General features: G+C 39.7%; 3 protein-coding genes across 4 annotated transcripts in view; 2 read left to right on the plus strand and 1 right to left on the minus strand.

The window, feature by feature from the left end:
• slc4a5a (solute carrier family 4 member 5a) overlaps positions 1 to 9,231 on the plus strand; it is a 30,549-nt gene extending 21,318 nt beyond the window's left edge. The window contains exons 16-23 of the mRNA XM_040155020.1: positions 2,171 to 2,332; positions 2,691 to 2,869; positions 3,081 to 3,153; positions 3,542 to 3,610; positions 4,196 to 4,369; positions 4,849 to 5,028; positions 5,127 to 5,185; positions 9,066 to 9,231. Coding sequence (XP_040010954.1) covers positions 2,171 to 2,332; positions 2,691 to 2,869; positions 3,081 to 3,153; positions 3,542 to 3,610; positions 4,196 to 4,369; positions 4,849 to 5,028; positions 5,127 to 5,185; positions 9,066 to 9,231 — 1,062 coding nt within the window. The remainder of the gene's footprint in view (positions 1 to 2,170; positions 2,333 to 2,690; positions 2,870 to 3,080; positions 3,154 to 3,541; positions 3,611 to 4,195; positions 4,370 to 4,848; positions 5,029 to 5,126; positions 5,186 to 9,065) is intronic.
• An 831-nt stretch (positions 9,232 to 10,062) lies between these two features.
• Positions 10,063 to 16,562, minus strand: ogfod2 (2-oxoglutarate and iron-dependent oxygenase domain containing 2). The gene is made up of 7 exons (XM_040156461.1): positions 16,326 to 16,562; positions 16,161 to 16,217; positions 14,737 to 14,847; positions 14,555 to 14,654; positions 13,844 to 13,968; positions 13,209 to 13,466; positions 10,063 to 12,478 (listed from the first exon to the last, which is right to left on the minus strand). The coding sequence occupies exons 1-7, from the start codon at positions 16,458 to 16,460 to the stop codon at positions 12,212 to 12,214; spliced, it is 1,053 nt and encodes a 350-aa protein (XP_040012395.1). The 5' UTR covers positions 16,461 to 16,562; the 3' UTR covers positions 10,063 to 12,211.
• A 1,273-nt stretch (positions 16,563 to 17,835) lies between these two features.
• Positions 17,836 to 20,824, plus strand: part of zgc:113436 (uncharacterized protein LOC503528 homolog) — a 3,849-nt gene continuing 860 nt past the window's right edge. The window contains exons 1-8 of one of the 2 annotated variants that reach the window (XM_040154446.1): positions 17,836 to 17,996; positions 18,138 to 18,212; positions 18,859 to 19,052; positions 19,153 to 19,264; positions 19,361 to 19,499; positions 19,799 to 19,853; positions 19,963 to 20,220; positions 20,298 to 20,414. In XM_040154446.1, coding sequence (XP_040010380.1) covers positions 18,155 to 18,212; positions 18,859 to 19,052; positions 19,153 to 19,264; positions 19,361 to 19,499; positions 19,799 to 19,853; positions 19,963 to 20,220; positions 20,298 to 20,414 — 933 coding nt within the window. In that variant the 5' untranslated portion in view covers positions 17,836 to 17,996; positions 18,138 to 18,154. Of the gene's footprint in view, positions 18,213 to 18,858; positions 19,053 to 19,152; positions 19,265 to 19,360; positions 19,500 to 19,798; positions 19,854 to 19,962; positions 20,221 to 20,297; positions 20,415 to 20,824 lie in introns of both variants that reach the window. The other variant, XM_040154445.1, reaches the window with a different exon arrangement.

Consider the following 20,824-nt stretch of genomic DNA (forward strand, 5'->3'; position numbering starts at 1 on the left):
TTTTATTCAGATAACTATTTAAAAAATGAGCTGTTCTTACAAAGTCATTTTTAGTATTTTCTTGGTTGATAAAAAAAACCTCTTTCCCAGAATGGATTATACAGGGTATTTTCTTTTAAGGAATTGTTCACCATTTTGGGAAATCTACTTATTCCCTTTATTACTAAGAGTTAGATGAGACGATTGATAATACCACTTTAATATTTGTCTTCTCAATATGAAGCTACAGTTTTTAGCTCGGCTTAGCATAAAGATAGAAAACAGGAGGAAACAGCTAACCTGGCTCTGTCCAAAGGTTAAAAAATTAAAAATAAATTTTAAAAAAATCAGAAATTAGCACCTCTAAAGCTCAAGATTGATGTTTCTACAGGACTTATGTGCTGGACAGTTTCGTGGTCCACAGCTACTGTTAATTTTGTCAGTTATTTTTGGATTTAGACCAAGTCTTAGTCCTGAGATAAAAAGTCCACGATAATCTTAGTCGTGTTCAGTTAACCTCAACCTTTTTATTTTTGGTCAATTACAAAAACTAAATAAGAAACTAAAAAAAGACTAAAGCTCTGGACATTTTTGTCTTGTCTTAGTCAAGTGTAGTTTTAGACAAGACCAAGAATGAGCATTTTAGTCAAACTTCACAGCTTTCAAATAAGATTTCATCCAACTGATTTTAACAATTAAGTCTGTAAATATGCCACAACATCAGCAAATCCAATGCAATCTAGATCTTGCAATATTAGTCAGTCAGAAAGTAACCAGAAAAAAGAAAACCCTTCACAATCACAATTACGAACATTGTACAACAGCCCTGCAATAAATCCTACGCTTATAATGGTTGGTTCTGTCAGAACTGTGCCAGCAAAGTGTTGATTTCGTTCTGTAATTTTGTAAAATTTAGTGGTAGTGTTGTACTAGACTGTGTTACACAGTAAATGTTTATAATAGGTTGTGTATTGCCATGTAAATACACTTGTAAAGAAAATATTTGGAACCTCTTTGCACACAAAGCAAGCTAAGTTACTAGACAGCTGACTGCTGCCCAAGAGACTTTAATCAGCCCAAAACAATCTTCTACATTAAATGATGTACATTTTAATAACCAGTTGATGTCGTAAAGCCCCGTTGTGCGGGCTTTGGCATGGATAGCTCGTTTAACACTCAAATAAACAAACTTGTCTTAAGAGAAAAGGTTGGCCAGTTTAGCTGGCTGGGCTACTGACCTCAGTGAGACTAGACCCCCATCTGCAAGTGATGTAGCAATGTCCCATTGCTGTGAGATGCTAATAAACGTTACACCACTGCCTTTAGTAGTTGGTTTAATAAGGCTTTAAAAGTAAAGTAACATTATTAAACACCTTAACATTAGTATACCTCAGTTTCTCACCTTATGGTTACTGTTCAGGTTGGGACTTTTCTTCCCAGTAATTTTGTAGCCGCAGGGCTTCTCCCGACAACACTAAGCACTCGCCGAAATTTTGTTTTCCCTTCACGGTATGTTATCTGGTCATAGCTAGGTCCAGTCGAGACGTGCTAGCAGTGTGTTCCTGGGTGCGACGGGACACTGCTGGTGAGCAGACTCACCAAAATTCATTTTAATACACTTCAGTCTCATCTTTTTTGTCAACGCTTTTGCACGTTGATATAGTCACAATTAGTGTTTAATGAGATTGGAGCCGTCTCGTCTTAGTCATGGGAAAATTATTTAGTCATAGTTTTCGAAAATGAAATTCATAATATCCGGAGCAGTGATTGCCTGGAGTCTTGTTGCCATTGGGCTAGTTGCCAAGAAATAGTGCCATAAATAACCCCCCTAAAAACCACAATTTGTTGTATTTACATTTCTGTTTTTGTACAGATTAAGCCAATGTTAATTGGGGATTTTTAGAGGTGCTGACAGGTGGATTTTGTAACCTTACAGTGTTTAGGCTAAGTTAAGCAAACCAACTCCTGGCTTTAGCTTCGTATGTAACAGACCTGCGTAAGAGCGGAACTGATCTTCTCATCGAACTCTTGGCTAGAAAGCAAATATGCGCATTTCCCCAAACAGTTCTGTTATAGATACTGATTACAATGTCTTGCAGTGAATATTTTCTGTAGAAACTGTTCATGTACCACTTTGGAAATGGACTGCTCAGTTATTGTGCAACTAAAATGGGCTCTCCTCTCCCACTAGCCAACTCGACCTGGCCGCGGCTGGCTGGTGATGCCGTTTGGAAAGAACCCATGGTGGGTGTATCTGGCCAGCTTTGTGCCGGCCCTCCTTGTCACCATCCTCATCTTCATGGACCAGCAGATCAGCGCTGTCATTGTCAACCGCAAGGAGAACAAACTTAAGGTCAGTGTGCCACTGCTATATGTTGCTTACCACTGAAAACACACGAAATCTTCTTAAAAACTCATATTAAGTCAGAATTAGACATTATATTTCAGTTTCCTTTTATCATATTTATGGAAACTTATCTTTCATTATTATTATTATAAAACAATATTATTATATGTTGCCACCTCTGATATATTACACTACGTATATTACACAACACACTTTTTTTTATTTAATCAATTGAACAGTAAAATTTATTTCTTAAAAAAAAAACCCCATCACAGCCAGAGTAACATTTGAAAGAAGCCTATCATCCCAGGCTAGTGAGATCTTACTGTTTTTATAAAAATGATCTGTCTGGTTTCCCTGGCAGAAAGGCTGTGGCTACCACCTGGATCTGTTCTGGGTTGGTGTCCTGATGGCCGCCTGCTCCTTCCTGGGCCTACCCTGGTACGTTGCTGCCACCGTCATCTCCATCGCCCACATTGACTCTCTGAAGATGGAGAGCGAGTCGAGCGCTCCCGGAGAGCAGCCTCAGTTCCTCGGGGTCAGGTTGGTCCACAGCAAAATCAAAACACCAGAAATGAACAGAAAACTGTAACCTTGGAAATATGCCTTCAGGGTGTCGTTGGGAATATCACAGTACGAAAGAAACCCTTTGCTAGAAACCCTGCCAAGTCTTTTGTCGTTTAAAATAGAGCGAAGCCTTGTAAAGTTTACTTGACAGTCTCTTGTGTATATTTCATCAATGTCCAATATACAGAGAACAAAGAGTGACAGGCATTTTGGTGTTTGTTCTCACTGGAGTCTCAATCTTCCTCGCTCCAATACTTAAGGTATGAAATACATGGTGTGTTTGTTTGTTTTTTGTCTAGCACTAACAATCCATGGCTTTATTCTGTGTGCTGTTTCCTATTGCTTGTAATCAGGGTTGTAATGGAGGGCGAATTAACCTGTATCAGTGAGTAACCTGAATCTACATTCAGGTTACTCACTGATTAAGACAAATGCTTTTCTGAAAATGTAACTGATCACATTAGTAGTTTTGTTGGAGTGAATTTTTATTTCATCATACAACTTTTATTTCAAAATGCCCTTCTTCAGATGTTCATTTTTAACACTTTTATTTCATGCTACTTTTTGTTTCATAATAAAAAGACACTTAAACACACTGCTAAATGTCTGAACATCTTACACGTTGTCTTTCCTTCCTGTTGCTTGTAGTTCATCCCCATGCCTGTGCTGTACGGAGTCTTCCTCTACATGGGCGTAGCCTCGCTCAGTGGAATCCAGGTACGCTGTGTGCCAGCTGTTGATGTTATTTGTCACAGTAAATTGAGTTATTGTCGCTGGATATCTTACTTATTGCATTTCTGAGAGCAGGCGGGAAGCGGCTTGTTTAGAGCTGCCGAGCAAACAAACAAGGAGTCAGGCAGACATGATCCATAGTGTCCATACAAGACCACAGAGACAGCAGAATCACATGAAAATACAAAACAACTCGGGAGAATTTGTTATTAGCTTCTGATTATAAGATATCAAATTGTCAGCTGAATATATAAACTGTAGCCGTACTGATTGTGTCATGATGTTCTGATGGCCAGGTGTCTCATTATGATAGTCACTATCTAGAGTAACAGTTTTACAGATGCGTTTAGATGAGTTCAGAAATCTATAGCTCAGGGCTTGGTGAGTTTGTGCTAGAGCAGGTGCTCTTCAGGAACTTTCCTCCAACTCCTTCCACAGGACACGTACAAATCTCCCCTAAATGATTTGGGATTAATCATTCATACCATAGTTCTGCATGTAATTAACCTGTGCCACTCAGACCTTATGCTCTTCTCTTCCATCTGCCCCTTGTCTCAACGTCTTCCACAGTTCTGGGACAGGATTAAGTTGTACATGATGCCATCTAAGCACCAGCCAGATTTTTCTTACCTCCGTCATGTTCCTCTGAGGAGAGTGCACCTTTTCACGCTGATCCAGATCATCTGTCTGGCCGTGCTTTGGATCCTCAAATCCACCTTCTTGGCCATCATCTTCCCTGTTATGGTGTGTGATAGAACAAGGTTTTAATGTGCATCCCAGACAATCAGACAGTTGAATATAATTTGGTGGCAGAACGCATGAAATCAAGGCTCTATCTGATCATCCAAGATGCTTTGAAGATGCTCATGAGGTGGTCAGAGAAGTGCTGCTGCTGAAACAATGTGTCTCCTCTCCACATATACAGTAGAAACTCTAGAAACAGAAATAATCTGTCTTGTAGAGATCTGAACAGCATGTTCAAATGAACTATCCATGTCAAAACTGATTCAAATGTTAGTGAATATAAAGAAACACGACAGAGTGTAAACATTAAGAGAGGAAGTGTTCTGATTTCACTGTGTATACCAGTTAGTCATGTTAATGTCATCTACAAATACTATCCATATAATTCATATTCAGACCATAACTTGGATATGCAATGAATGTTAACAGGAGTTAAAACGAGGCCTGTGTGTCTGTGTATTTCTGTGCCAAACCCTCAGATCCTGGGTCTGATGGTGGTCCGAAAGATGCTGGACATGGTCTTCTCCCAGCATGACCTGGCCTGGCTGGATGACCTCCTGCCTGAGAAAGAGAAGAAGAAGAAGGATGACGACAAGAAGAAGGGGAAGGGGAAGGAGAAGGAGAAAAAGAAGCCCAAACCCGCCGACAGTGAAGAAGAGGTGAGAAACTCGAGCTTCTGCTGCCCCCTATAGGAATGATGGATCATGACATTAGTTTCTGAGGATCTGTGTTTGATAACGTGTGTGCTTCCACGCAGGACAAGTACCATGCTTACTCCAACCACTCACCCAGCTCAGAGTCAGACTTGGATCGCAGGTACTGTGTCCTCAAACTGCACATCCCTTACAAAGATCTTGTATATCCTGACGTTGCACAGTCTCATTGGGGAGCGTACTGCCAGCCTGCTGCCACGCACAGTGCTTTTTAACACACACACACACACACACACACACACACACACACACACACACACACACACACACACAAACCCTCTATTACACAGACGTAGATAGACGCCTGTTGTGACCGGTGTGCATGTGAACATACAAACACACACACAAAAGGCCAGATCACAAAAATTACAACAAAAAAAACACATTTTCTGCTTTCCATCTTGTGCTACCTAGCTATCCATATAGTTTTAGTTTTATCCAAGTCCAGCAACTCATGTGGAATAGGAAACTGTGTGACTCCCCACAGGGAAAACATCAAGCAGGCAATGTAGAGCATCACTAACCCCCCCTCGGAGGAACGGAGACTCAGCTCCTACAGGTGCATGCTGGGGTTGAGGTGGGGCTTATGAAATGCTAAAGCAAGCAAGGGACAGCATAGCTCAGAGGTGGGCGGTGGGCATGATCGTAAAAATGTGAGCACGATATTGATTGCTTAAGCACACTGCCTTGAATAAAAGAAGGCTTTAGATATATTCTACAGTGTGAAGACTATGCCAGTCTAGCAGAGTCTGGAGTCAACTGCCTAGACTAACTCACACACTTCGCTTTATTTGCCAAGGTTTTCAGATGTCTGCCTCTAAGATTTCTGCATCCACACCAAAACAGTGGAGGTGGTGGGATTTTTTTTGTGGTGCTCTCAGCAATGAAAAAATACATTTAGAAACAAAATAGCAGCAGCTCTTTCCAGAAACAGCATTCCTCCGTGTTACTATGCAAAACTCACAGAACACATGCTGTTTTCACTGGGACTATTAATTTCTTCAATAGACAGTAGTTCCAATGAAAACTGTCCACAGTGAGGTCTGTGGATTCTTCAGAGTAACTGGTACATTGTTCCTGGAAAGACACATTGCTTTTGAATTTTTTAAGTGTCATTTTTCTTTGCTGTTAGCACCACAATCTAAATTCCATTCACGTGCATTGTACTGTGGTGGCAGTAGAAATCTATGAGACAGATATCTCAAATCATAGGCAAATAGAACAAGAACCTTTCTGCATTGTTAGATACCATCACAGGGACATTATAATTTGTAATTTGGGTGAACTAAACCTGTAAAAATATGGACAAAACAGCACATTTTAATTCATGCTTATCAAAAGTAGTCCTCAAATAGTTAAATTATCACAGCAGACTTTAAGCTGTTTTTATAATTTGACATCTGTCAAATACTAGAGTAGATACACAGTAGCTTAAAAATAGCCCATAAAGACCCTTACTTTGTTATGATGTTGCACTGCATTTCATTATGTTATGCTGCCTCTAACAACCCCCCACCCCTCCCCCCGACGAAGAACAAATGATTAGCTCTATTGTATTGAGGATTGTATTGATTACTTCTAAATTATTTTGTTTCATTACACGCTTTGTGACAAGAAAATGCCCCTCATGACCTTTTTCATTCCATCGTTCGTTCATTTTCAGATTTTCATAATGTATGAAACCATACACACGGTCACTTTAATGGGTGGACGTGTGCATCCACAATTGGAGACGGATTATTTACATGTAATATTGTCCCAACAGTCCAGTTTCCCCTCATTGTCATGTTTGGCCTCAGTCTCCTCTCCATGCACTTTAAGGCAATGCAGATCACTGTAATGTTATCGACTGTATAATCCTGCTGCTACTCTTCCTGTCATTTCTAAATGTCTAAAAGTGTGTGCTCTGCGCTGCCCCGTACGCACAACTCAGCACACTGTAATTCTTCATTGATGTGCGTTGTCAGTGAAAAATTCCAAAACGCAGTGACTGTGAGGTGAAGGGTAGTTTGCTCTGTGTCACAAAGCCACTGATCAGGGTTCCTTTTTGTAGATTAACATACAGTGCATACAGAAAGTTTTCAGACCCGTTCACTTTTTTCACATGTTGTTATGTTGCAGCTTCATCAATCTATACTCAATACTCAATCATGACAAAGCCAAAACTGAATTTTAGAAATATTTGCAAATTATTATAAAGGAAAAACTGAAACATCACATTGACGGAAGTATTCAGATCCTTTACTATGACACTTGAAATTTAGCTCAGGTGTGTATCTTTCCAAATCATGTCCAATCAATTGAATTTATCACAGGTTGACTCCAATCAAGGTGTAGAAACATCTCAAAGATAAGCAAGAGAAATGGGAGGCACCTGAGCTAAATTTCAGGTGTCATAGTAAGGTGTCTGAATACTTATGTTAATGTGATATTTCAGTTTTTCCTTTGTAATTAATTTGAAAAAAATGTCTAAAATTCTGTTATGGCTTTGTCATCATAGGGTATTGAGTTCAGATGGATGAGGAAAAAAATGAATTTAAACGATTTTAGCATAAGGCTGCAACATAACAAAATGTGAAAAAAGTAAAGGGGTATGAATACTTTCTGAATGCACTGTATGTGGAATTTAAATAGATAAACAAAAATAATGTGTGGTATATTAAGTCTGTTGTGTATCTAGCACATATTTATTGATAAATTTATTGTAGGCTGGTTTGCATACAACTGTATAATCATCCACTTGCAACGAGCATCATTGTTTTGGTTGTTTCTTTTTCCTTCATGTGCTGAATCTGTTTAGTAAATCAAACACACCTGCATGTGAAATGTAGCCTGACCCCAGCCTCCTGCTCTCTGAACTACTCTCACCTGGAAACAGCAGTTTCATTGGATGGAATTGAATTGAAAGTGCAGCCTTTGCTCATTTAACTTAATATTCAACTATACTTTGTTTGACCTTGTTGTTTTTTTTTCTTTTTCTTTGTGGGAGATTTGGAGTTTCAAAATTGCCCATCATGTCTGCATTGCTTTGAAAGACGCATGGTTTGGAAATGACAGTGTAACTGATCAATTGGATCTTATTTTTGACAGATGTTGTCAACTGTGGATTGATAAAGAAAATTATGGTTTGTGATTTTATTTTATTGAAATATTTATGCGTGACATTTGTGTCACCAAAACTACCAAACTAATTTCTTTGGCAAAGTACAGCATTTTTAAAGAGATACAGCTTCCACATAAAGTCCTACATTCAGTCATTTGTTAAACAAATAACGTGACAACAAATACTGACTTAAACATTGTGAAAAGCATTTTGTTGACTAATTTAGCACAAGTGTACTTAAGAACTTACAGGCAAAATTCAAAGTATCATTGGTTGTCAAAGCCTAAACCAATCTGTATTTGTTTTTTACCAGTAAATATTATTTAGAAAAGCAGGATTTGTTCATTTAACAAACTGTAGTATTAACATAAATCAAGATATACTGTAGGCTGCATTGTTCTATTATCAGTTTTCTCATTTTCTTGATCATATAAAGGTCTTCTATTTAGTTTTGGCATCATATGACAAGTCTGATAAGACTAATAAGACTGATAAGAACGGTCTCTTCCTTAATAGTTTTGAAAACAGTACAAAAAGTTCAGTTGGTAAAAGGTAGAAATGGACTACCCGAGCTGCTTCTAAAATATTTTTAGAAAACGTGTGATCTTTGCTCTCCATTGGAATGTTAAAAACAACTCACTTATAAAGGGACCACAAAAAAACTGATTCCCATGCTCATACAAAACCTGTTGTAGCCTCAAACTTATCTATCCCAGTTTTCACCATAAGGCACTGTGGCCAAAGACAACCACTAGAGCAGCTAAGTTTACTCATCACTGACGTGAGCCGCTGTAGTTTTTGGCTAGAGTCATGATGCTTGGTAGTAGCCCCTCGGGGTATTTGTGGGTGTGTATCGTAACTGGAGCTTGCCCTTCCTCAGCATCACCGTCCACCTGAAGATCTCCTGCCCGTCGTCTCCGGCCATGCCTATGGGCCGAGGGATGGCCTGTCCCGTGCCCCAGGTCAAGATCGAGATGGAGTCGGACTATGACTCAGACATCGACCACCACCGGCCCCGGGACATGAGCAGTGAGACCACATTATAAAGCTGAGACATGATGTCTTGATGACAGAAAAACTACAACATTATGTGGGCAGACGACTGAATGCAGCCAGTGCTGACCCCGGACAGTACGAGGTGGCACAGAATGACAGCTGTGTGCATACTGACACCTGACCAGACTGAGGCAGTCAATGCCGTTGGAGAAGTTCTGCACTGAAACTGGTGCATTTTTGACAGATTTTGTTCTAAATAGTATATTGTAAATTGTTTATTTACTTGTATGATGTAAATGGCCCTAATGAAAGAAAAGTATTTACTTGTATAGGATAATATATTTGATGTGACAATATGTATATTTATTATTACTAGCTATGTATTGATATTGCACTATTGTTGTAATTTCCTTTAAATCCCAGCTAATCTTGAAATCAGAACAATGCCAGAACCTATTGTACAATACTTTCACATCAGCCTGTGTGTACAGAGTTTGATTTTGAAGCAGGACATGTGAAAACAAGCACCAATTTAGTAACAGAACTATTTAACATGAAGTTGTAAAGTCAACTGTACAAAGCCATGCCTTTTACTGTATGTTAGCCTTTGCGTATTTGTGTTTTGGTGTGTGTTTGAATATGCTGTATGCCTCTGATCCCAGAGAACCAGCTCTCCTTCTCCCTGTTTCCCTCCAGTTCAACACTTCACATTGGCACATTAACCTGGAACAAAAAGAAACAACCAAAAATTCCTGATGTTCTGATGTTGCTGAAAAGGATCAGTTTATTATGCAAAATGTAGTGTACATGTTCATGTTTGTGTTTTTACTCTCCATATCTCTGTATGAGAACATAATAACTAACATAACTTCCAGCACAACACTAAATGCATAGGACAATAAAAAAGAAATGCACACAGGAGGGATATTCATGAATGAATTGATTATAATTTATGTAATTAAATTTCTATTATTCCAAATTGTGTGTGTTGTCTTAAATTGAACATAGGACCCTTTATCCATCCTATAGCATAACAGAGAAATCTGTGGCTTGGGGATGTCAAAAGTTAAATACAGATCATCAGGAATGTATGTTCAGCTCTATTCTTCCTACTCCAGAGAGCTGATCAACTACACTTCACAAAAACAGTCAACATAGTTGGTCAATAGGAAAACACCAGATTGCAGCCAGCCATTGAAAAATGAGACAAATGCAAACACATTATACTGGCAGAGGAACAGTTTAATATTGGCATTATTGACTTCTGTATTTATGAACAAAGACAGATACCAACAGTTACTGACAGATAACAGCTGTGGGAAAAGGTAGTTAACTAGATTTATTTTTATTACTGATTTACTAGATTGATTCTGGTTATGTTGCTCACCTTATTAAAAGATTAATTCCACCAAATTATCATGCTTATAACATCGTCAGACTCACGATGGACGGTTAAAAAATAGGATCAGAATCTATACATTCCTCTTCCTTGTCAAACCCTGGCGCCTACAATACCCACGATGCCACTCGACCACCGGCAGGTCAATCAGAGAATCAAGTACGGTATGCTAGTAGCAGCATGTAGCCTTGGGCCATTAGCCTCAATCAGAGATGAGGAGAGGTCTACAGAGGTCTCTTAAGTTCATTTCTTTCTAACTCCACACCCCCAGGTTTTTTTCATTTTCAAACTTGTAGTCCTCAGCCCCAACCCACGTTGACTCAAGCTACATCGCTTGAGGCAGTTTATCAAACTTCAGACAGCTCCCTCTGGAGAGACTAGACAGACATTGATGAGCAAAATCAGCCGAGTTCCCCTTTACGTAGATCGGGTATTGGCCCAATGGGACTGAGCCACAATTTAATTGTAGAATTAAAGTTGATGTGTGGAGTTTTCTTACAAACAAACAAAGGTTATGTTTATGTTCAATGTTTTCCACCAAAACACACTCAGTGTATCTTGGAGGTCTAACAAATGTGTTGAATGCATTTCCTTTCTCATAAAACATCTGCTAAGCTGACATTCTGTATATACTTAAATCCTCTATTGTTTACATCTACGTTTGCTAGCTTGGAGTCCTCTTCTTCTCTGCAATTGTTGGCACACTTGCCACACTTCTTTGTGTGTCACCACCACCAACTGTTGATTAAAGCATGATGCTAGGGGCATTAATGTGTATGGCATTGCGCTAGTGTGTGCATGCAACAAACAAACGGGGACCTCCTCATAGGAACATTGCTCTATGGCATTACTAGTGGTCAAAAACTCCACAGGGTGCCTTTAAGTATTCCCGCTACATTCATTATTACTTGAGTGCTACTGCAAACCTGACCTCATGTTACTTTATACAAAAAGGAGTCTGATTAGTTTTATAAAAAGTGGTTTACTGACTTTAGTTCTGGGTAACGAGAGCAGTATCAGATCAGTATTTAATATTAGTAAAGGCGCCTGACTTTTGGTATTTGGAAGGAAACTGTCAGACCGCTGAAGCCCTAATTTTAAAATACACGTACTCTAAATAATCTATGACACAAAATACAATCACACTGTACATAAATACAGGGGCTTGACCAGTATGTTTTTTTTTTTTTATATTATTGGCCTAATATTTAAGACGATAAAGTGATAAATATACATGTCACAAAATGGGGAACTAAACTGAATGTCTGAAGCCAACAATTGTAGTATCATAACTATTTTTTAATAGTCAAATAATAAATAGTAATCATTCCAATTTGGAATAAAGTCAATGTGTCATTAGAATTAATGGAGTTAATCAGTCAGTGTAGTCATGGGTAACTGTACGACAATCAAAACCACAGCTTATCTGTCTATTCAACTGCATCACCATACAATTTTAGACTGGGTGAACCGAAATCATTTTTGTCCTACAGCATCCGTGGGAGGTAGCAGCAGGCATTGCTGCCTGCCACAATGTCCTCTTTGAAACAACCACCTGGGGGCGCCAAAGTTGCAGGTTTCAAATCCTACACACAGTGTCCTTAATAAAAGGCCGATAGCAGCTGGATACGTTATGTCAACACACAGGAAACGTTCAGCAGGGCATCACAGTGTTTGGTGAAGCCGTCAGCGAAGCCCTCTCCCTCCGCCAGCGTCGGCTTCCTGTTGCACATGGGGCACAGTTTGTTGCGTTCCTGCGAGGCTCTCATCCAAATGATGAGGTTCCAGCGCTGGCCGGAGGAGATTGGCAGGGCCCCGTGCATGTGTTGGCCACGGTGGAGGAGGCCCTCAGTCACCCTGTGTTCAACCTCAGTACACTCCGTCTCACTTAAAGGAACCTGCAACGGGGGCAGCAGACCTCTAGTCATGATAGTATTTCTACACTATCAGTAAAGCTTTTGAAGTTTTATTAGCAGGATTTATTACCTTGGAAATTGTGTTATGCTCATAATTTTTCACCACAGAAGGGCATTAATTGGAATGACTAATATTATTATCAATAATAAAAGTATATGTAGGGAGCACTGAATTGAAAGAGGTGTAATTTGGACAATACATGTACATTCTGTAACACTGAGCCAGAATCTGTTTTCCACTTCTTTTTTGATTACCCCTCATTTTGGACAGGATTTTATTTCAATAAAACTAGGAGTTCAGTTATAGTTGTAAGTTAAGACATTAATAAATAATTATTAACATCTTATGTTGTATTATAAATCTCATATTCTTAATGGGTACATTTCACACACACTGTGCAAAGGTTTTTCCCCTAATATAACTCTCTCTTTAATGGAAATTAAGACTAAAAAAACAAAAAAAAATGTGCACATTGCTGTATTTATGAAGAGCTATCTGGTGAGTCCCGCTGAACAACTGTAACTTTTGTTTTTCTTTTGCTGTGGATTCATGATAAATATTTTTGTATTTATTTTTTTATTATTACTTATTGATTAACTCTTTATGAACCTATTTGATGTTAATTTGCACAATAGGTAGGTGTGGTAATAGTAGTAATAATAGCAGCAGTACAAAAAGTATTACAGTATAACACTAGGACCATATAGTCACCTGTCTCATATCACCAAAATAAAGGTTGCCCTCAGTGAAGTCCTTGCCCAGGGAAACATTAAGGGTGACCTCTGCATTGTCGTAGTGGTAGCTCAGGTCTAGGTCTTCATTCATGTCATATTTGACAACGAAGGCCTTGTGGCTGTCCAGACAGCGGCCCCCACAGTCTGGGTACAGCAGGGAGGTGATCGGCTGTAGGTACTGCTCACGGAGAGGTGTGAAGAAGCCCTCGTCGAAGCCCAGTTCATTCAGGAGGATCTGGGGAGAGACAAAATGAGAAGGTTATCATGAATCGAATAACCCTCACGTTTCATTCCCTGACCTTCCTTTGACTATACATATTTAAGTCAGAGCTGTTCAATGACCTTAACATTCTATATGGTTCAAATTTAAGGTTTTTGCTGGAGGGCTCCATCTTGGCTAAAAAACCACCCAGACTTTCCTAGAAAACCCATCACAGTCCAAGTGTGTACCCGCCTTGAATACAGAGTTGCACATATATCATTACCAATGAGAGCATGGTGGGCCAAGGATCCAAATGTCAGGGCACAATAAATGACTGACAATGAAACATAAATGACTGAGCAGTGATTAAATGGTGATTTAAGGGCTTTCAGCCAGTAGAAATGGATTACCCCATAATGGTTCATGGTGTTGGGTCTTCCTTTAGGGGCTGGAGACTGCTCAAAGTGCTCCAGCTCCTCCACCAGCTCCTCACAGAAGCTTTTCTCAAACACAGGGAAGCGACACACCCTTGGAGCTAAAACAGAGGGATGGGAATAAATCAAAGATGCTCCATCTAGCATTTTCATACACAAATACAGTATATCATTGTTAATCAACATAAACAAATGACAGGTAGCCGATGTTAGTACTGCTATTTCTCAAATTTAAGACCCATTTACTTTATTGATTCCTGTTTGGGCACCCGTGGACAAATGACAGATTTTGTTGATTTTTGAGGGTAAATGACATAAATACAACCGCTGCAGCAAACAGACATTAAAAATTAGCCTTTCTCCATATGTTAATGCACTGTTACCTTTTTATGTCATGAACCTAAAAAAGAAATTGTGGCATGTGCGATTGTTTGGCCACCCTTCTACTTGTAGAACACACAACATTACCAACTCATTTGGCCTTAATTGACTCATTAGGGCTTATAAAGCCGGTCAAAAACTGTCATTAGGAGTTGTCAGCCGACGATAAATTCTTTGTGGTAACACTTAACAACCATGGGTTCCTCTACAACAACTGACCGAGGATCTGAAAATGTAGCTGACTGATGCCTCCAAAGCAGGGAAGCCTTAGCCACTGAGAGGAAATGAAAGCATGTTCCCGCTAACCTGCCTCTTCCTCCAACAAGTCCAGGAGACCTCGTTCACTGGCGTCGCTGCTTCGACAGTACCCCACAATCTGCTTGAACTTCGGAGTGAGGTAGGACTCCTGAGGGGAGTCGGAGTGCAGATGCGTCTCAGCAACACGCATTATCAATGACACTTATAGCAGAGATTGGTGCAGTTAATACCTGCAGGTGGTAGACATGAGGATGGAGCGGCTGGTACATGGCTCTTATAACCGCAGCTCTCTCGGCAGACGTCACACTGAAACGCCTTCGCCTGTCCACTTCCTGTGAAATCTAAACAGAGCCGACTTAGAGATCGGTTACAGTCTAGTAGGAGCGTAAGGTTAACCGCAGGAGAAAAAGGTGAGCTACCTCATGATCACAGCTAGAAGATAAAATGTCCTCTATTGATCACAACTTAATTATCTAGTTATATCACAATATGGGGGGGGGGGATTAGGTGTGGACCTACTAACTGTATCCTGTGCCATTTTTGCTCTATTCTCTACCAAGACGCCTCTTTGTCTGGAGGCCAGCAGGAAGGTCTCCAAAAATAAAACGCAACTAGACAATCAGGTGATCACACCCGTGGCATCACACTGTGATTATAATATCACAAGAAGTAGATATAATGAAATTGTTATCTCTGGCATGAGACTGCAACAATTACTTCCATTACTGATTAATCTGACAAGTATTTTTTTTTGGATAAACTAATTAATAATTTGGTCTATAAATTGTATGACAATATTGAAAACATATCCATCACAGTTTCCTAGAGTTCAAGGTGAAGTCTTCAAATTATAGCCTGGCCTATACGGGATCTTTAAGAATATACTGATAGAGATATTTGAGCATTTAAAACAACTCAGATAACAATTAATGGTCTGATAGTAATTTTTGACATAAACACTAATGAATAATCTTGATATGGATCCCTTAGATTTTTTTTTTTTTTTTTTTTTTAAATTGTGACCACGATACATGGCCCACTGCCACACAAAGTGGGCGTTTTAAAATGTAAAAAATGACACTGTTTCTAAATGACCTCAGACTACATTTGACATTCCTGTGCTGAATTTTCTTTTTACTTATCAGCCTTCGTACACACCAATATGAGCATGCCTCCAATAAGCTGATATCGGCGGATGTATGGGCCTGGCCGGTTTATCTGTCCAGCTCTACTTCAGATGTCAGACCAACAGTCCAAAACTCTAAGATGCTTTGTTTACAATCACAGTAGTTGAGAGAACTAACAAAAAGTTTCGAGACACGGAACCAAGTGAATTTTGGAAATATTGCTTTAAAAATGACTTAAACAATGATCAATACAATTTCTAATTGATTTTCTTTTGATCAGCTAATTAATTATTTATCTAAGGGATTCAGCTCCATATGATCTCAAATGTATGAGGGGATGAAACTGGTTTCACCAGTGAGATGTTTGAGGGTTTTGTCTCTTTAATATTTGAAACCTAATCACAGACCAAACAAACCTAAGTCACGTCAGGAGTGGGTCTAAAGCTTGAATGGTTGTTGGTTGTGTTGGTAACACACACACACACACACACACACACACACACACACACACACACACACACACATACCTCATTGAGCACATCCTCAAACTGTCGCTCCGTCACGCAACCAAGCCCCCGAAGCAGCTGCGTAGCAACAATTAACGTAAAATGCAGTTAATGTTGGGCTCATAATAACGGCACGTCACTCCAAATACTACCTCTGTATTGAAAATGTAACTAATATCCACTCACTGCCTGATAGTCCAGTCTGAACTGCTGCTCCGATACAAAGCGAACATGGAGTTTGTAGTCCTCCAGGAAAACATTATCGGTCGTGAAACAGTTACAGATGTAAAAGTGAAGCTTTCCGTCCTCCTCGTTTTTCATCACTGCCCGCTTGAACGGAATTACCCTAAAAAAATGCACGGAAAAACATAATAAAATGCCAATGAGACTGTCAAGCTAGATGGCTACTTCTACGTTATCATCCACAATAACAACAAACACAGCACGTCCGGTTCAAGTTCTCAAAATAAAAGCGCCCAAAATCGACTACACATCAATTTTTCCAAGAAAATAGCCATTCCTCCAAACTGTAGTCCAACATAGAACTTAAAATGTATTTGCCAATCATCAATAAGAGAGCACTACTGCAGCAAACTGGACACCAAGTGCCAATATCCTAAGAATTGCAGTCAAGCCATTGAACTTACCCGTTTTTTTTTTTTTTTAAATGACATTAAAACAAATCTAACATTGCTTTAATGTTAGGCTAACATAGCTGTATTGAAACTGTAATCATGGGCAAGCATTGCCTTCCGGTGTTCACAGTGTGTAATTACATGCCAGTTTTGAAGAAAATTTTATTTCGAAGATGCCCACAGGAATATTGAACGCGCACTTGTGTCTGGCTTGACGCCTTGGCAGAGTGACTGGGTGCCGTTTTCCGTAGTTATGAGCGGTTTATTGCCCTCCACTGGTCGCTGCGTGTACCTACAACTGTCATTTTGGAGGTTTTATTTTGAAATTGTATACCGGGAGTATTAGTGTGCTGTTGTTGCTGTTGCATTATGTGTTGATACGGTGGTTGCTATTGTCCGAATACACCCCTGTACGTATTAAGGTCTCTTACTAAGGTCTCTTTTTAAGGTCTCTTAATCCATGATACTGCTTTATGTGCCTTGAAGCGTGTGTGGACGGCGGCTGCTTCTAGTATATGTATGTGTACCTGCCTTCTAGTGGTCACAGTGAATAACTACAGCTGCATGTTCACCGTTTACCATACATTCGGAGAATGTGCACTTTGACCGCTGATGAACTGAGGATATTATTGCCAAATAGGTAGTTGTAGTTACACGTTGTAACCAGTGGGGGTCACAAGTATAAAGGAACTGTGGATATACAATTGCAACTTTTGACTGACAAAATTTAGGTGCATCTTGTTACCATATTCTTTCAGGTTTTTATATATGTAGGTGGTAAAAAACATACCTGAGTGTAGCATTTACTGCTATTATATTTTATTACGTGATAAAGTTTAGATATTGTTATTGTAGAAGTAGTAGTAATATTACTTTGTTTTGCCAATGGAGAGTAGTTAATGTGTCCGTGAATGTATCGCGATCCACAGTCGAGACAGCCATAGTCAAGGGGAAGCACAGTAGCATACTAATACTTCCGGTGACGAAATTCAAAATAAAACTTTCAAATTGGTCGGCGGCCCCATTGTAGAAATTGCCCTTTCGTTTTTTTAAAGGTGGGTTGGCAGGAGGTGCTAGTCTTTGTCAAGAAGGGGCGCTAATGCTGAAGAAATCTGCCGGCTAAATGCAAAAGCAGAAGAAGACAGGCACACGCTTTGTATCTTCATCCTGTTGTGTGTTTGTTGTGGATTTTCTGTCCTCTGAATATGCTGATTGGCATGAGGTGTGTAATCGATGCCCTTTGTAGTAATTTGTAAAGTCTGAGCTAAAATGTTAAGCGTGGAGTCGCTGCAAGTTGCTGAGGAGGAGGTGGTTGAATCCAGCTCCAATAAACTCGGTGACATTTACACTTTTGTGGCTAAAGGCTGCTTTCCTCAGACGATGAATCCTTTACGAAAGAAGAATCTGAAGAGATACGCCCAGAAATTTATCATTGACGGTAAGGGGGTTTTTCTCTTTTAAATTTTATTTAGCAGTGGAAAAACCACTGTATATGCATTGCTGTCCTTTGGCTCCAGTGACTGACTGTTGACTTCACGAGCTTCCATTCCAAAAACCCGCCAATTTAAATTCGCCTAGATTACCCGTAAGTATGTACCTTCTAGGACACAACGTTTGATATATTACGAATCTACAGGAGCCTTTAGAATATTCGGCTCACTTACTTAGTGGTTCGCTATAACCAGTTGTTTGTTAGGCACCTGTCAACTTCTAAAACCGCCTCCCGGAGCCTGCTAAGTTACTGTGCTTTGGAGGAAGACAATGATGGGAATAACTACCTACACAAGGTTACCGTTTCAGGAGATAAGCGCTGTTTTGTAAATAGAGTGTATGCCAAATTGAAGAATGGACCACAACTGTTTTCAGCGAGTCCAACGTTGTGTTCAATCAAATATCAACCTTTCCAGATTAGCAAGACAACGTTAAATACAAACATTTTTGAATGCAGTGTGGTGTGATGTTCTCTCCCTACGCCAGAAGAATTTATTGAAAAATTAGTAGTAGTCTTCCGTTTGGGAGTATTTAAGACCCTTGCTTACACTGTCAATAATCGTCCAGTGTCTCACATGTCACCTTCATTCAAGAGGGCAAGCTGTACTATGTGGGACCCAAGAAAGAAGAGAAGCGGGAGGTGGTGATTGAGGCCGAGAGGAAGAGGCAGATTTTTCTCGACTGCCACTTCAACGACATCGGCCATCACCTGGGCCAAAAGAAGACCGTCCACAGGATCCAGAGCAAGTACTACTGGCTTGGGATCATCAAGGATGTAGTGGATTGGGTACTTAAATCTTTGTGTGTCAGATGCTCAGTTAATATCGCAGTGTCCTATTCCGGTTATATTGTTTTGCCTTTACGATAACTATTTCTGTCTGTTTCAGATTAAAGTGTGTGAGACCTGTCAGCATACAGAGAGGAATAAAAACCTGGCAAGGACTGTTCGGCCTATCAAAGTGGACGCACCTTGGGACATTGTTGGGATTGACCTCATAGGTTTTTGCCTTCATTAAATCACCAATTAACATTTTTCTGCTCTTTACTTTCTTTCCACGGCTTGGCACCTGTTATGTTTTTCTCTTCTCTTAACAGGACCTTTCCCAGAGACCCAGCAAGGCAACACTAATGTTACAGTCCTCATTGATTACTTTAGTAAATGGCCAGAAGCATTTCCAGTGCAAAAGACAGATGCTTTCTCTGTTGCCAGATGCATCTCCAAATGTATATACAGGTAAAAACACCCCACAAGACCTTGAATAGTCACTGAGGTTGAAACAAGGGTTTGATTAAAAAATAATGTACTGATATTTAGATTTAAATTGTGTAATTCTGTGCTCTAAATCTACAATACGATGACAATTTCCGTGTCCCCCCAAAAAGTGTTTTTCTATAGAACTTGATACATGCCATGGTTGCTTCTAAGTCTTCAGTAAAAGGCCACTACTTCCAGTCTAACCACTGTTGATACCCTCAAAATTTAAGAGATTTTTTAGCCTGAAATTGAACTATTTCTGTCTTCTGTTCAATTAGGTTTGGTGCCCCTAAAACAATAGTGTGCACGCAGAATGCTGACTTCTGTGATGAGGTGAGATGTGAGTCGCAGAGTTAATTAAAACAAAGGGATAATAGACCGATTGGAGATTGCGGTTCTGTTGTCGGTCAGTTTTGTCAGTGCGGATACGGATGTTTTCCAGGTAACGAAACTGCTGTGCGACAGATGGAGCATCGTGCAGAAGGTTTCTCCTCTAGAGCAACCTCAGCTCAACCCGCTCCATGACTGCACAAGTCCTTTACTAAAGGAAGCTATAGTGCAGATGGTAACGGAGAAGCAGGCCGAATGGGACGACTTTCTAGACCCTGTGCTGTTTCTGTTCAGGACGTCCACCAACCCCACGACCAAGTTCACCCCTTACTCCCTCATGTTCAACAGGAAAGCTAATTTACCCAATGAGGTAAGGCTGTAGGAATAAGCCACTTCTAACTGTGTGTTTTGGTGTCTGCTTATTAAATGTCATTTCCTGTCCTCCAGACTACATTGAGTCTGCTGAATTATGACGAACAAGAGCAGGATATGTATTCCACAAGGGAGAAGGCCTCTACATATATGAGAGTAATGCAGGAGCAACAGAACTCTGTTAAGCAGCTGGTAATTCACATTTTTTAATTTTACCTATTTTACCTATTTTGCTGCGTCTTTAAAGTTCCCCTGAAGTGGAGTCATTACTTTCTTCAATGACTTTTCCACATTCTTTCAAGTCTGTCTTAAAACAACACTGATTGTAGTCCACAGTCTTGGTTCTGTGTGAAAATGCATTCTTAAGTTCAGTTTGATATTATACTTTGCGAAATCAACCAAGCTTCCTGTTTCATTGTGTATTTTTGTGTGAAATTTTTGTATTTTTGTGGGGTTTTCTGTGAAACCCCAGAAATGGTACATGGCATGTATCATGACATGTCAGACATTAACGGTCTAACATATGACAGAAACTTACACCAAAGGTTTCTGTCACAGAAACTCTTTATTAATTATTTGGGATACAGAGTTAACAGTAGTAT

This window comes from Xiphias gladius, chromosome 19 (genome assembly GCF_016859285.1).
Source record: "Xiphias gladius isolate SHS-SW01 ecotype Sanya breed wild chromosome 19, ASM1685928v1, whole genome shotgun sequence".
NCBI lineage: Eukaryota > Metazoa > Chordata > Actinopteri > Istiophoriformes > Xiphiidae > Xiphias > Xiphias gladius.

Coding starts and splice junctions, on each gene's coding strand:
- ogfod2 (XM_040156461.1), bottom strand. CDS start 16,460: ATGAAAAACGAGGAGGACGGAAAGCTTCACTTTTACATCTGTAACTGT. Junction 14,848..16,160: donor TTGAGGATGTGCTCAATGAG/GTATGTGTGTGT, acceptor GGCTCTGTTTAG/ATTTCACAGGAAGTGGACAG. Junction 13,969..14,554: donor CTTGTTGGAGGAAGAGGCAG/GTTAGCGGGAAC, acceptor CCTCTGTTTTAG/CTCCAAGGGTGTGTCGCTTC.